General features: G+C 39.7%; 1 protein-coding gene across 6 annotated transcripts in view; it reads left to right on the top strand.

The window, feature by feature from the left end:
* The window catches only part of cacna1e (calcium voltage-gated channel subunit alpha1 E), a 600,666-nt gene that overhangs the window by 465,609 nt on the left and 120,269 nt on the right, over positions 1-14,788 (top strand). For all 6 annotated transcript variants that reach the window (XR_010005208.1, XM_062977736.1, XM_062977734.1 and 3 more), the window contains 4 exons: positions 4,611-4,820; positions 11,330-11,442; positions 12,682-12,794; positions 13,467-13,598. Coding sequence is in view for 5 of the 6 variants with exons in the window: in XM_062977736.1 (XP_062833806.1) it covers positions 4,611-4,820; positions 11,330-11,442; positions 12,682-12,794; positions 13,467-13,598 (568 nt within the window). In the remaining variant the exon portion in view is untranslated. The remainder of the gene's footprint in view (positions 1-4,610; positions 4,821-11,329; positions 11,443-12,681; positions 12,795-13,466; positions 13,599-14,788) is intronic.

The following is a 14,788-nucleotide window of genomic DNA, read 5'->3' as shown; positions in this document are numbered from 1 at the left end:
CAGGTCTCCAGACCATACCACGCTACATGAACTTGAATGGATACTGTGGTTGTGTTGTCGAAAGCTTTCATGGCCGGGATCACACTGTTGTGGTATGTATTCCAGGCTCTATGGCCATGTGCCAGAAGCATTCTCTCCTGACGTTTCACCCACATCTGTGGCAGACATAGAGGTTTTGACGTCTGTGCGAAGCTAGGCAAGTGGGGTTTATATATCTGTGGAAGGTCCAGGGTGGGAGAAAGAACTCTTGTCTGTGGGAGGCAAGTGTGAATGTTGCAATTGGTCACCTTGATTAGCATTGAATAGCCTTGCAGCTTCAAAGCCTGGCTGCTTCCTACCTGGGGGAATCCTTTGTTGGGAGGTATTAGCTGGCCCTGATTGTTTCCTGTCTGGAATTCCCATTTTCTGGGTGTTTCTGGGAAGGTAATGGCACTCCATGTAGTCATGCCGGCCACATGACCTTGGAGGTGTCTATGGACAACACTGGCTCTTGGGCTTAGAAATGGAGATGAGCACCAACCCCCAGAGTCAGACATGACTGAACTTAACGTCAAGGGATACCTTTACCTTTACCTATACACACACACACACACACACACACACACACACACACACACACACACATTATGCAGGGACTATATACACAGTATATATCACACACACACCAATTTAACAAAGTTTCAGCCACAAAAACAAAGTTTCTGAAGTAGAACAATGACTTTCACAGTAAAGACAACCCAATTTAACAGGAAATAAGACTTTCAAACCAGGAACAGATTACTGCAATTATTAAAAAAAGGTTTATTATAAAAGCTATGAAAATTTGCCAAAAATCAGAGGATAAGGGAAACGTTCCACATTTTGGTGAGCTATCAGTGTTAAATGTGTTCTACCACTGTACCAAGTTTGAAGAAGATCACTCAAAAAATGAGGGCGGGAGAGCCCCCTAAGTCCCCCCCCCCTTCGGGCTGTTTTTGGGCCACCGCGCATGCGCGTCCGCCATTAACGAATTAATTTAGAAAATAACGAATTTTCGTTAATTTCGAAAAATTTTGGGGGCCAAATTCGTTATTAGCAACAAAAACGAAAAACTGCCCCCTCTAGATTTGAAACGAGTTTAGAATCAAATTTTTCATGGATCGATCAAGCCTAGTATTTACAAGGAGCCAGAAGCAGGATTATCAGACACCTATTATATTCGTGGATGATTTACGTTTTTTGGCGGAGTCGCTTTTGGAAATTCAACAGTTCGAGGAAGAACTGGGCAAACATTTTAAGGTGAGGAACTTAGGACCAGTGAAGTATTTTGGGGTGTAAATATTGCACGGAATGAGAAGGGAAGCTTCATTTTGAGCCAAAAAGGGAAGATAATGCAAGTGTGGAAGATATGAATATGCAGGATTGCAAGGGTGTTCAGTCACTGACGATTTTAGGTTTCATAGGTGGAGAAATCTGAGCCGTTTGAGAATAAAGCACTATACAGGAGCATTATTGGACTGTTGTTGTATATAATCAATTACACCAGGGCAGACATTTCATTTGCAGTTAGTTTCCTGAGCAGATATGTCAGTGAGCCATCCATTGCTGCATGGAATGGTCTTTAAAGAGTTGTGTAGTATTTGAAGCAAACTTAGGATTTCTGTTTAGTTTTGAATCCAGGTGACAGTCTAAGTTTGCAAGTTTATACAGACAGTGATTTTGCAAGTATCATCTGCGTGGCATATTTTCTTTCTTTCTTTTCTTTTCTTTTTTTTTTTTGGCAAGCCAGTGTGTAGGCTGATCAAACTATGCATGATTTTTCATTTTGTCACATGAGGCACAGCACAAGCCTGGACCTGGACCACTGGATACATCTACTTTACCATTTACTGAAGTCCTGCCTTTATAATTGTAAAAGTAGTTTTACGTACAGTGCAAAAGGTGTCAAATTATTCCTCATTATTATAAACAAGTAGTAATAGTGATCTCTTCATTAAAATAAACTAATTATGAGTGCTAGCCTCATTATTTCCTAGCCATGAGAATGACCGTATTTTAGGTCCTTCCAGATGTTTTAAAAAGGAGCCCCGGTGGCAAAGTGTGTTAAAGCACTGAGCTGCTGAACTTGCAGACCGAAAGGTCCAAGGTTCAAACCCCAGGAGCGGCATGAGTGGCCGCTGTTAGCTCCAGCTCCTGCCAACCTAGCAGTTCAAAAATATGCCAATGTGAGTAGATCAATAGGTCAGTGAGCGGGAAGGTAACAGCGCTCCATGCAGTCATGCCGGCCACATGACCTTGGAGATGTCTACAGACAACGCCAGCTCTTCGGCTTAGAAATGGAGATGAGTACCAACCCCCAGAGTCAGACATGACCAGACTTAACGTCAGGGGAAACTTTTATCTTTTTTACCAGATGTTTTGGAGCACCAACCACTTTCCCTCTCCAAACCACAGCCCGAATAGGTAGCTTGAGGGAATTGTAGCCTTAAATATTTGGAGGGCCAAACATCCTAGTTTGGGATTCAGGATGGCAGTCGGTTGGAGCTACCCATGTTCTTCCTCGTATTTCTAGACTTCAAGATTTTGTGGTAGAGATGAAAAGTTGAGAGCAGCCTGGGGTAGACAAAGAAGGAGTGCAGCCATGAGGTTGCAATGAATCTGAAAGGAAAGAGGCACAAAAGACATGGGCGCAGCCAGAGCCTGTCTTAGGTATTTTTCAAGTGTAGGCGAACAGAATTTTGGCACACCCCTCCCAAAAAAAAACCAACAACTGAAAAATAAAAGCATTGGATAAGCGAAAATGTTGGATAATAAGGAGGGATTAAGGAAAAGCCTATTAAACATCAAATTACATTAAGATTTTACAAATTAAGCACCAAAACATCATGTTTTACAACAAATCAACAGAAAAAGCAGTCTTGACTGTGCCCCTGTATGTTTTGCGCCCAAAGCGACTGCTTAATTCACCTCATTGTTGGACCAGCTCTGGGTGCAGCATGACAGAAAGGAATTGGATGTGGAACAGAGGGCTCTTCCACACAGCCATAGAACCCAGAATATCAAGGCAGATAATCCACAATATCTGCTTTGAACTGGATTATCTGAGTCTACACTGCCATATAATTCAATCCAATGTGGATTTTATACAGCTGTGTGGAAGGGGCCAGAGAGAAGAAATGACTTGATAGCAAAGAGGGGTACTCAACAGCACTAGCACGAAATGGCTGAATTGAAAGCCTGAATTCATTTCTTTGGGCGTGTATAAAGACAGTAGTTTCTGTTAATTTACTCAGCCGGGAAAAGTTCATTGCCTTATCAGTCATCAATTATTGCTATTGTGAATGGTCACTGTGCTTATTTTGCACTCATTTAAACTTGAATTAAACTGTCACAGGGTATAATTTTTGCATTTCATTGCCATCTAATCCCACCTCTCTACCCTTTTCTTTCCCCTCTCTATATGTGTGTGAGCTATGTATAACATTTCCTGTGACTGTTGAAGCAGACTGTAATCCACAAAAGCTTATGCCTTAATAAATATATCACTCTTCCTAAATGATGCAAAACTGTTTCTTTTTGTTTCTTTTTTTGCCGCTACTGACTAATGTTGCTATACTTTGTCGCTTTGTGGTAGAGGGGTTTCGTGTAGTACAGCTTGCTATGAAAGGGTGTGAAATGCTGCATGTTTTGGAATATTCCCTTCTATGCAACTCTTAAATTAAAGGTGTAGTCACTGTGTTTTCTTTTACGCATCTGTCCTCAAAAAAGTACTCGCATAGCTTCCTTTCCTCCAAGCTTCAAGCGTCTTGCAGGTAGTGGAAACATCTCATCGGCCTTTGCTAGTGCTGCCAGAAGAACAGGTTGTCATGCAAGTACAAAAGAGTTAACTGCAAAGTTGATTGGAATAAATAATACACACCGTGCATTCTGTTTATTGAACCCAATATGACAAACACAAATAATAAACAGTTTGGGATTTGTGTGTGTGTGTGTGTTAAAATGCCTGGCAGAATGGATTTTGAATAATGTGTGTTTTAAAACCTTTCTTGCTTAGGCAGTATTTGACAGGGGTCTATAAAAATATGTGTCTGTGTTTTCATTAGTGTCTCATGCAGCGTGAATGTACGTCAGGACAAAAGGACTCTGCTTACTATGGCTTAGTTCTGGTAAATTAATGGCTTTGATTCAGCAGATATGGTTTTGTGTTGATTGCTTAGAACATTTGTACCAGTGGCTTTATGTACGTTATAATTTACTACTTTGAAGCTTTTGTATCTGTATACAGATATATTGTTCACAAACACTGAACTTTAAATATGGTCCAGGCTAAACATTTTTAATATGTTGAGTAATAGGCATGGGATGAGAAAGAGCTGGTTTCTCAAAATAATGTACTCATTTGTGTACATGATTATCTCTCTCACACACATACACACACACATGGGGCAAGCAGCCAATTTGAATTCTCCCCACATATGTGCTGAATGAAATCCAGTTCTTTATGTTGCTCAAGTTCTCCATGAGATGGTGGCTTCCTCTTCTATAAACATTTGGATAGGAGAGGTTTGACTTGTACATTTTTCCTTTTCTAGAACGCCCATGCTTATTTATTTTACCTGATTCCCCCATAGGTACCCCACTTGCCCGGGCCAGCATCAAGAGTGCTAAATTGGATGGAGCGAATTACTTCCGACACAAGGAACGCCTCCTGCGCATCTCCGTCCGTCACATGGTGAAATCCCAGGTGTTCTATTGGCTCGTCTTGAGTATAGTGGCCCTCAACACTGCCTGCGTGGCCATTGTCCATCACAACCAACCTCCATGGCTCACACATCTCCTCTGTAAGTGGTGGGATTCTGTGTTGTTTATGTACTACTCTTGCAGAACCATCAGAGAACAGAACAAGTCCTGGCCTGGAGCCAATTGAGTATGTAAGCAGAGACGTGTTTCTTCCAGGAAACACAGGCATATGGCTTGGTTTTTTTCACTTCCAGGAAAGGACAGTGATAATTTCCTATCATTGTGGTACTAATTGTGGAGCCTGAGCTCATTTTGATCTCAGAGTTTCTGATCAGAATTATATTGGCATTCACTCCAGTGGAGAGCCTCGATACCCGAAAAGTAACAGATCCTGTCTGATCTTGGAAGCTAAGCAGGTTCAGCCTTGATTAGTACTTGAATGGAAGGCTGCCAGCAAATACTACATGCTGTAGATTATATTTCAGAGGAAGGAACTGGAAAACCCACTTTTGAATATTCCTTGCCTAACAAAGCCCTGTGAAATTCATATGGTCACTATACATCAACAAGTGACTGAAGACACATATGCACATACCGTGTTTCCCCAAAAATAAGACAGTGTCTTATATTAATTTTGGCTACAGAAGATGTGCTAGGTCTTATTTTCAGGGGATGTCTTATTTTTTCCATGAAGAAGAATTCACATTTATTGTTGAACAAAAAATTGAACATTTACTATATACTGTACAGTAGCTGTCATCACAAACCAGGATAACCAGACAAACTGTGAAATCCTATCAAGAATTTCTTGTTACCACCATTATTTCCATGTACATCAATCTATGGTATGCATATTTACCAATCCTGAATGCTCTGGTGTTCTGTTCGGCAGGCATGCTTCCAAACAATAACTTTGCTAGGTCTTACTTTCGGGGTAGGCCTTATATTTAGCAATTCAGCAAAACCTCTACTAGGTCTTATTTTCTGAGAATCAGGGTATACTCCAGTGAAGCTGTATTGTTCAGAAGTAGCATGAGACCCAGAGACAAGTTCCCTTGAAATCTCCGTTTTTAATACTGTAGTGGTGATGAATGTGAAAGACTATATTCTCTTTTCAGTGGTTTTTAAACATAAACATATTCAGGTTGGTTTCCCCTTTATTTGTCATTTGCTGGTTATCGTTTCTTTGTGCCATTATAATTCTTCACATCATTATTATTATTATTATTATTATTATTATTATTATTATTATTATTTCATTTTTATCCTGCTTTTCTCCCATGGGTGCGATTCAAAGTGGCGTACAATGGTTTGAAAAACACATAAATACATAAAATACGTATTCAACTAAAACATTATAAAGCACTTTAAAGCAAAAACCCAATTTGCCTATACCATATACAACAAGTTAATGACGTACAACAGATACCATTAAAATTTCCTAACTTCAGGCCATCAAGGTTATTTGTTAAAGGAAGGAAGTTCTAGAGCCACGGAGCCATGACTGAAAAGGCCCTCTCTCTCATTCCCACCAACCATACTTGCGATGGTGGCAGGACCGAGAGAAGGGCCTCTCCTTACAATCCCAGGGCTCAAGTGGGCTGGTAGGAGGAGATGTGGTCCCTCAAGTAGGCTGGGCCTGAACCATTTAGGGCTTTATAGGCTAAAGCCAGCGTTGCACCTGGAAACAAACTGGAAGCCATTGTAGCTGCTTCAGGAGCGGAGTAGTTCTTTCTCTATATCCTGCTCCTATAAAGACTAAGCAGTCTAGCCGCTGACCTTTGGACCAGTTGAAGTTTCTGAACACTCTTCTGGAGCAGCCCCACATAGAGCGCATTACAGTAATCTAATCTGGATGTGACTAAGGCATGTACTATCTTGGTCAGCTACTAGCTCCATTTACTACTTGCTCCATTTACTTTAATTTGAATCACTCTGGCTGTTAACATGTTGATGATATCATCCTGCTTCCAAGAGATGACATCATGGATGCCTGTAAACAAAACCATGTGAGCCAAAAAATTATGTGAAAAGGAAGCATCAGTGAGTAGAATGAATGGGACTTAACAGCAATAATAATAATAATAATAATAATAATAATAATAATAATAATAATAATAATAATAATAATAATAATTTATTCTTCTATCCCGCTTCCATTTCACCACAAGGACGTGGGGCGGCTAACATGGGGCCAAGCCCCCCCCCCCCCAAAATAAACAAAGTTAAATACATATAAAAACAACATTTTCAAGCAGATAAAATAAACACAGTAAAACCACAGTAATGCAATATAATACTATAATAAAAAAATGAAAGAATAGAATGATAAAATGCAAAGACCACCATTTCTTGACAAAGTGAATACAATGGGAGGGCAGTCTAGACAAAAGTACAAAAATATGCATTGTAATGCCATTTGGGAGCGTAAATGGACAAAGTGCTGAAACATTCTCTAAGAGAATTGGAGGGGGTAGGAAATCAAGTTACTTCCAACAAGGAGCAGAATAAAGTGCAAAAATAGTAATTTTGTTTAAATGGGTTTTTGTCATGGGGAATAGTTATTCAAAGGCGCACTGGAATAGCCAGGTTTTTAATTCTTTTTAAAAAGCAGACAGAATGGGTGGTTGCTTTATCTCCCTGGGAAGAGAGCAATGTGAATATCCAGCTGAGTTAGTGTTTTTTTGGCAGCATGGAACATAATAATTTCTCAGATAATGACCAAATTAGTGAATATTCAGCAGAATTCCACTTAATGATTAAGAAGAAACTCCAGGAACCTTAGACTTGAGCTGTATCAATACGATATATTTTTTCTGCCCTTTTCATGTACATCTCCTAGGCAGGATCTTCTGTGAAGTGTTTCATTACAATCCTTTTTAAAACAAAAATAGGAATGATGGCATTGGCTCCAAATAATTTGCCACAATGTGGATTTGTTTATATGGATGAAGATCCTTGCAAGTAGAAATGATAATAATGCAGTCATGTTGAAGATATCATTTTCTGTGTACAGTCATAGAAATACTTTTTTTTCAAGGAAAAGCTGGTGAAACTGTCAAATATTGAGTGAACATGTCCAGCATGGAGAACATCTTGTCATGATGGGGAAAGTCTTTGCCACTTTTGAATTTTGGGGTCTTTTGGGAGCATGTTTTAGTCTAAAGTCAAAGTGCACATTCCTCTTATGTCTTAATTTAAAGTGTGAAAGTAAGAAGGGTGCCAAATGATATATCTTCTCCCAGTCAACATAACAAGATTGTACTGTAAGACAGAGTGTAATGTATTCATACTGCTTTAAATCCTTCCACAGTTAAATTTCAAAGTTTATTACAAATTTTATTTGTGACAAACATAATCTGGAGGTGTATGTTTGATTGGCCCCATCCAAATGTGTTTGTGGTTTGACAACTACTATTGTGGTTTGACAACTTACTATTCAGATCCTCCAGAAAATAATAATAATAATAATAATAATAATAATAATAATGATAATAATAATAAATTATATTATTATTATTATTATTATTATTATTATTATTATTATTATTATTATTATCAAGGCCATAAACACCTGAGCCATACCTGTCATAAGATATACTGCTGGCATTATAAATTGGACACAGCGGAACTGGACAATTTGGACAGAAAAACAAGAAAACCATTCATCATTCACTGCCCCCTCGCAGTGATGTTGACCGGCTATATCTGCCTAGAAGATCAAGGGGCAGAGGACTCTTACAAGTAAAACAAGCAGTCAAAAAAGAAGAACATGCCCTGGCAGAATATGTAAAGCAAAGTGAAGAACCTGCTTTGATTGAAGTCAAAAATCAGAAACTTCTCAAAGCACAGCAGACAAAAAATCAGTACAAGAAAACTGCACTACAAACTAGAGCTGACAAGCTGGCACAACAAAACATTGCATGGAAAGTTCCTTGACAAAATTGAAGGAAAAGCTGATAAGGAGAAGACCTGGCTCTGGCTCACAAATGGGACACTGAAAAAGGAGACAGAAGGCCTGATCCTTGCAGCCCAGGAGCAAGCCATCAGAACAAATGCAATTAAGGCCAAGATCGAAAAATCAGCTGATGACCCAAATGCAGACTGTGCAAGGAAGCTGACGAAACCATTGATCATATCCTCAGCTGCTGTAAGAAAATCGCACAGACAGACTACAAACAGAGGCACAACCATGTGGCCCAAATGATCCATTGGAACTTATGCCTCAAGTACCACCTCCCAGCAGTAAAGAACTGGTGGGATCATAAACCTGCAAAAGTACTGGAAAATGAGCACGCAAAGATACTGTGGGACTTCCGAATCCAGACTGACAAAGTTCTGGAACACAACACACCAGACATCACAGTTGTGGAAAAGAAAAAGGTTTGGATCATTGATGTTGCCATCCCAGGTGACAGTCACATTGACGAAAAACAACAGGAAAAACTCGGCCGCTATCAGGACCTCAAGATTGAACTTCAAAGACTCTGGCAGAAACCAGTGCAGGTGGTCCCGGTGGTGATTGGCACATTGGGTGCCGTGCCAAAAGATCTCAGCCGATATTTGGAAACAATAGACATTGACAAAATTACGATCTACCAACTGCAAAAGGCCACCCTACTGGGATCTGCACGCATCCTCCGAAAATACATCACACAGTCCTAGGCACTTGGGAAGTGTTCGACTTGTGATTTTGTGATATGAAATCCAGCATATCTAACTTGTTTGCTGTGTCGTAATAAAATAATAATAATTTATTTATATCCTGCAACCATCTCCCAGAGGGACTTGGGGCAGCTCACAGAACACTCAAGATGTGATATACAAAATACAACAAGTGCAAAACAAAACATAGACAATAAACAGTCAAACACAACATCATAAATTCACAGTACCCCCTAGTAAAAACAATAAAATACAGCAATTGCTGTAGATGAAACAGCAGTATTTGATCTCTGAATTGTAAAGTGCCAAATAAAGAATTTATAGGTCTTCATATGTATTATTAGAAAGTCTACACATGATCGAATGCTTGTCAGAAAAGCCAGGTCTTTGTGTGTGGAAGGTTTGGAGGATGGGGGCTAGCCTGAAACTTTGTCTTGTCTGGATTCATCTTTAGCTTGTTGGCCCTCATCTAGTCTGTCACAGCTGTAAGACACTGGTCTAGGATCCAAGGAGCTTCCTTGGAATGTGGTGGAAAAGAATAGTAGAGTTGAGTGTCATCTGCATAGAGATGGCACCCAACTACATAACTCCGGATGACCTCACCCAGTGGTTTCATGTAGATGTTAAAAAGCATGGGAGAAAGAATAGAACCTTGTGGGACCCCATAGGTCAATGGCCAGGGGTCTGAGCAGGCGTCCCCCATCATAACCAACTGGGTAAGGTCCTCCAGGAAGGAGCTGATCCACTGCAGAGCAGTGCCCCCAAGACCCATTCCAGAGAGCCAGCCCAGAAGGATACCATGGTCGATGGGATTGAAAGCCACTGAGAGATCCAAGAGAACTAGCAGCGACACACTCCCTCTATCTAGTCCTCTACGGAGGTTATCCACCAAGGCGACCAAAAGTGTCTCCATTCCATTCCCAGGCCTGAAACCAGACTGTGAAGGATCAAGGTAATCAGTTTCTTCCAAGAAGCCCTGGAGTTGGGAACATAGTTTAACCTTCTTGGAGGGGCGGACCACAGTGTTCTTTGGATAGATCTTCCTAATTCATGGTCATTGTGAAGTATCTGATTCAAGAAATAACCCTAAGCCATTTTTTTTTTGTTTAGAGCTGAAGTCCAGATTACTGTTTTACTTCCATTCCATTTTATGGGTCAGATTGATTCATAGCATTATATATATGGGCACAAAAGACCAATTGAAGAATGCTTAGAGCCAGATTGGGCTGGCTTCCATCTCATGTGGTTTGCTAGCTTATCTTATTGAAAACACCATAGCTCTTCAATGTATTTTTAATTTAAAAAAGCAAAATACATAGTCTGAAGGTACAGCTATACTGTAGAAGCAAGGCAATTTGACACCATTTTAACTGTCATGGCTCAATGCTATGGAATTATGGGATTTCTAATTTGGTAGGGCACCAGCACTCCTTGGCAGGGAAGACTATATACCTTATAAAATTACAACTCCTGTGATTGGTATCAAACTGCATTAATTCTACAGTGTAGATACATCCTGGATCACTTAGCTGTTAAGGCATAATTTGTGTCTAATGATCATAAGAATGTATTCTTTTAAAATATCTTTCTAAATCTGGAAAAGGTCAGTATTTATTTTAAGAATCCCCTTACACCAGCAGTCAGTTGGTCAACCAGAAGACATTGGCAAGTCTGTCTTTCATCACTCATGATTTTTCTGCCAACCTTGTGCTAGAAAACCATAGCCAGTTCATGCAGAAAAGTTGGCTGAATAAACAATTATTGTTATCAGTGCCATATTTTACATAGACAGACTGGGCCACAACAGCTCTTTCCAATTGAGGAATTTGACAGCACATGACCATTTTTTGTGAGCGTGTCATGCATTTCTATAAAGTTTTATTCTAATCATGGGTGCAGGAAAACTGAGATGGGTGCCTAATACTATTGAATGTCTTTCTTTCAGACTATGCAGAATTTATTTTTCTGGGGCTCTTCCTCCTAGAGATGTCCTTGAAGATGTATGGAATGGGTCCACGTCTTTACTTCCATTCTTCCTTCAACTGCTTTGACTGTGGGGTAAGCGGTACCCAGACAAGCTGCACAACACAAGAAAAATAGAATTGCCCTGGAGTGAATAAACTCTAAAAGAGACCATTGATGTGAACACAAGCAGTAGTGTATCAGGGCAGGAGAAATTTACTGTGTAAATTAACATACTCTGATCATTCAGACATATAATGGGCTTCATCTTCACACTCAGTTTTTGAACAGTTGTAACAATGTTTATGTAGGAGGCAAGGAGGATAAGGAAGGTGGTATAAATGTCTGCAAACACAGAAGCAATGTGTACCTAGTTGCTTGAGTTATGTAAATCTGTGCATTTGAATGTCTGTGTGTGTATAAGAGAGAGATAGAAAGAGAGAAGGGAGAACCACATAAATATGTGGAGTATCTCTTAAACCAGTGGTTCCCAAATTTATTTGGCCTACCGCCCCCTTTCCAGAAACAATATTACTCAGCGCCCCCTGAAAACTATTTTTTAAAAATTTTAATAGCAATTAAACAGAAAGATATATGTATTAATGTTTCTACCTTTTTCGTAAAATATAGTAAAGAAAGGTGTAAATTTGAAACATTGAAGTTTGAAATTATGGAACTATTTTTTGAACTCAGAATTGAAAGGTAATATAGTTATTCATCGCTCCCAAATGCACCTGTGACCATCACCGCCCCCCTGGATCGCTGCAGCACCCACCAGGGGGCAGTAGCACTCACTTTGGGAACCACTGTCTTAAACTGTGGGTGTGGCTATAGCAGGGGTCCCCAAACTAAGGCCCGTAGGCTGGATGCGGCTCTCCAAGATCATTTACCTGGCCCCCGCCCTCAGTTTTAGACTTAGGCTCACCAAAAGTCTGAAATGACTTGAAGGCACACAACAACAACCATCCTAATTAACTTGACTATCTCATTGGCCAGAAGCAGGCCCACATTTCCCATTGAAATCATGATAGGTTTACGTTGGTTAAAATTGTTCTTATTTTTAAATATAGTATTGTTCTTTTGTTGTTGTTGTTGTTGTTGTTGTTTTGCACTACAAATAAGACATGTACAGTGTGCATAAGAATTTGTTCATATTTTTTTCAACTGATAATTCGGCCCCTCAACAGTCTGAAAGATTGTGGACTGGCCCTCTGCTTTAAATGTTTGAGGACCTCTGCTTACCTTTTGAGGACCTCTGTATACCAACTTACCTTTCCAGTAATGGGTAATTTTGTTACTTATTTGGTTTCCTTCTTTTTGCATTTGATCTCTCAGGTCACCGTGGGGAGCATCTTTGAAGTAGTTTGGGCCATCTTCAGACCTGGCACTTCTTTTGGGATTAGTGTTATGCGAGCCTTGAGACTTCTGAGGATATTCAAAGTAACAAAGTGAGTAAAACAAAGGAATGAATTTCCTTGTTTTCTCCAGTGTTCCTGAATGAGATTGTTTCTTCAAACTTTTTGCTGTAGCTTAGTTCCTCCTATTCCATTGACCATGTTGCTTGTATTTCCCCTTTACAGTTCTTAATATTCGTTAACTAACTAAATTCCACATACAGTGTTCCCTCACTACTTCACGGTTCACTTTTTGCGGATTTGCTATTTTGCGGCTTTTCAATAAACTCTAAAGGACTATTATAAATCATAAAAAATTACAATTTACAGCCTAAGGAAGGGAAGAAGGAGAATCCAAAGGGAGAGAAAAGGAGCCCAAGCGGCAACGGGAGGAGAAGGAGTCAATTTATCAACACATGATTGGTTGATAAAGACTTAAAATAGTGTATAACTACTAAAATAATGTATAAATATTAAAATAAATATAGTGTCCCTACTTCGCGGATTTTCACTTATTGTCGGTGGTCCTGGAGCCTAACACCAGCGATAAGTGAGGGAACACTGTACACACACACAAAAGATAAAAGCTAATCAAATAACAACTGATATTCCCTCTTCTATGCTGCACCCATGCACTTCTGAATTTTGGCCACCGAAAGCTAGCTGAAATGAAACAGTCTTCCAATGCTTTTGGAAGCATGCTATAGTAACATCTGGATTTTCCAGGTATTGGGCTTCCTTGAGGAATTTGGTGGTCTCACTGATGAGTTCTATGAAGTCTATTATCAGCCTCCTCTTCCTCCTTTTCCTCTTCATTGTAGTCTTTGCCCTGCTTGGGATGCAGCTGTTTGGTGGAAGGTAAGTGGATCACTAGACAAAGATGGCATGCTTCTTTGAAATGCCTGTGCCAAAGTCTTCGAAAAAGATCTTCCATTTGTTGGGTTATTAAGGAAGTCTCCAAGTTATGAATAAGATAGGATCTGTAGGTTTTTTTCTTAAGTTGAATTTATATGTAGGTCGGATCAGGTACATTTTTACGTATAACTCCTCCCTTTCTGTCCCTGTGATAATTGGATTTTGAAAAAAAATGGCTTGTTTTGGAAAAAGGATTAGTGATAAAACTTCAATTGAGACACTTTTCCCCATGATAACTTTCTTGGGAGTGAATTTCCCTTCCTAGGAGTAGATTTCTTTCACTTCCTGTTGTCTCACCCTTGTTCTTAACTCTCAGTTGTTTGTAAGTCGGATATTTGTAACTTGGAGACTTACTGTAAGGTATTGGTTTTGTCAGGTGCTCTTAAGCAATGGTGGGCAATTCCATTGCTGTTTTCCTCCAGTGTATAGTGGCTTGATCATGCTGATTTCTGAACAAAGGCCTTGGAAGTTAAAAATGGAGATCCATATATTTCCTAAGTTTCACTACCTTCTGCAAAATTTTTCAGTTATCCTTTTGAAAGACTGAGAGCCTTTGCTCTTACTGAGATAATTTTAGAAAGGTGTGCACTGTGATCAGAACTCAAGAAGTGATGATAGAACTCCACAGTTCTGCTAGTGATAGGGAGACAAGGTTTAGTAACTTATACAGATCTCAATTCCTGCCCCTGTCTATTGTTCCAGTCATCTTCACCTTCTCATTTCTGTTTTATCCCCTCTTTCCATTTTCTTCTGGCACCTTATTCTATTCCAAAAGAATATATATCTTTGCCTCTGTCTCTTATCTCCATTCTGTTCATCTGTTCCTCTGTCTGTCTCTCTGGTGGACATAAATGTGTGTAAGATCTTGAATCTTATTTGCCGAGTTGCAACATACAGATCCAGCAGCAGATGGTGGTTCCTATGTCAGGGTCTAGTGAATCTGTTTCAGGTTTTACTCTAAACATTTCCAAGGTGATACATCTATTTAAAGAATAGACATCAGCACCTTAGACAAAGGTTTTCAGAGAAAATCTGCCACAATTTCACTGGATTGCTGACTTATTGTGCACCTCTTACTTCTTACTAAGGAATTTGGGTGGAGAGACACATGACAGCAGCTGTACCATGCAGAT

This window comes from Anolis carolinensis, chromosome 4 (genome assembly GCF_035594765.1).
Source record: "Anolis carolinensis isolate JA03-04 chromosome 4, rAnoCar3.1.pri, whole genome shotgun sequence".
Taxonomy (NCBI): domain Eukaryota; kingdom Metazoa; phylum Chordata; class Lepidosauria; order Squamata; family Dactyloidae; genus Anolis; species Anolis carolinensis.
Note: the sequence above shows the minus strand (reverse complement) of the source record. Positions and strands in the feature narration are given on the sequence as shown.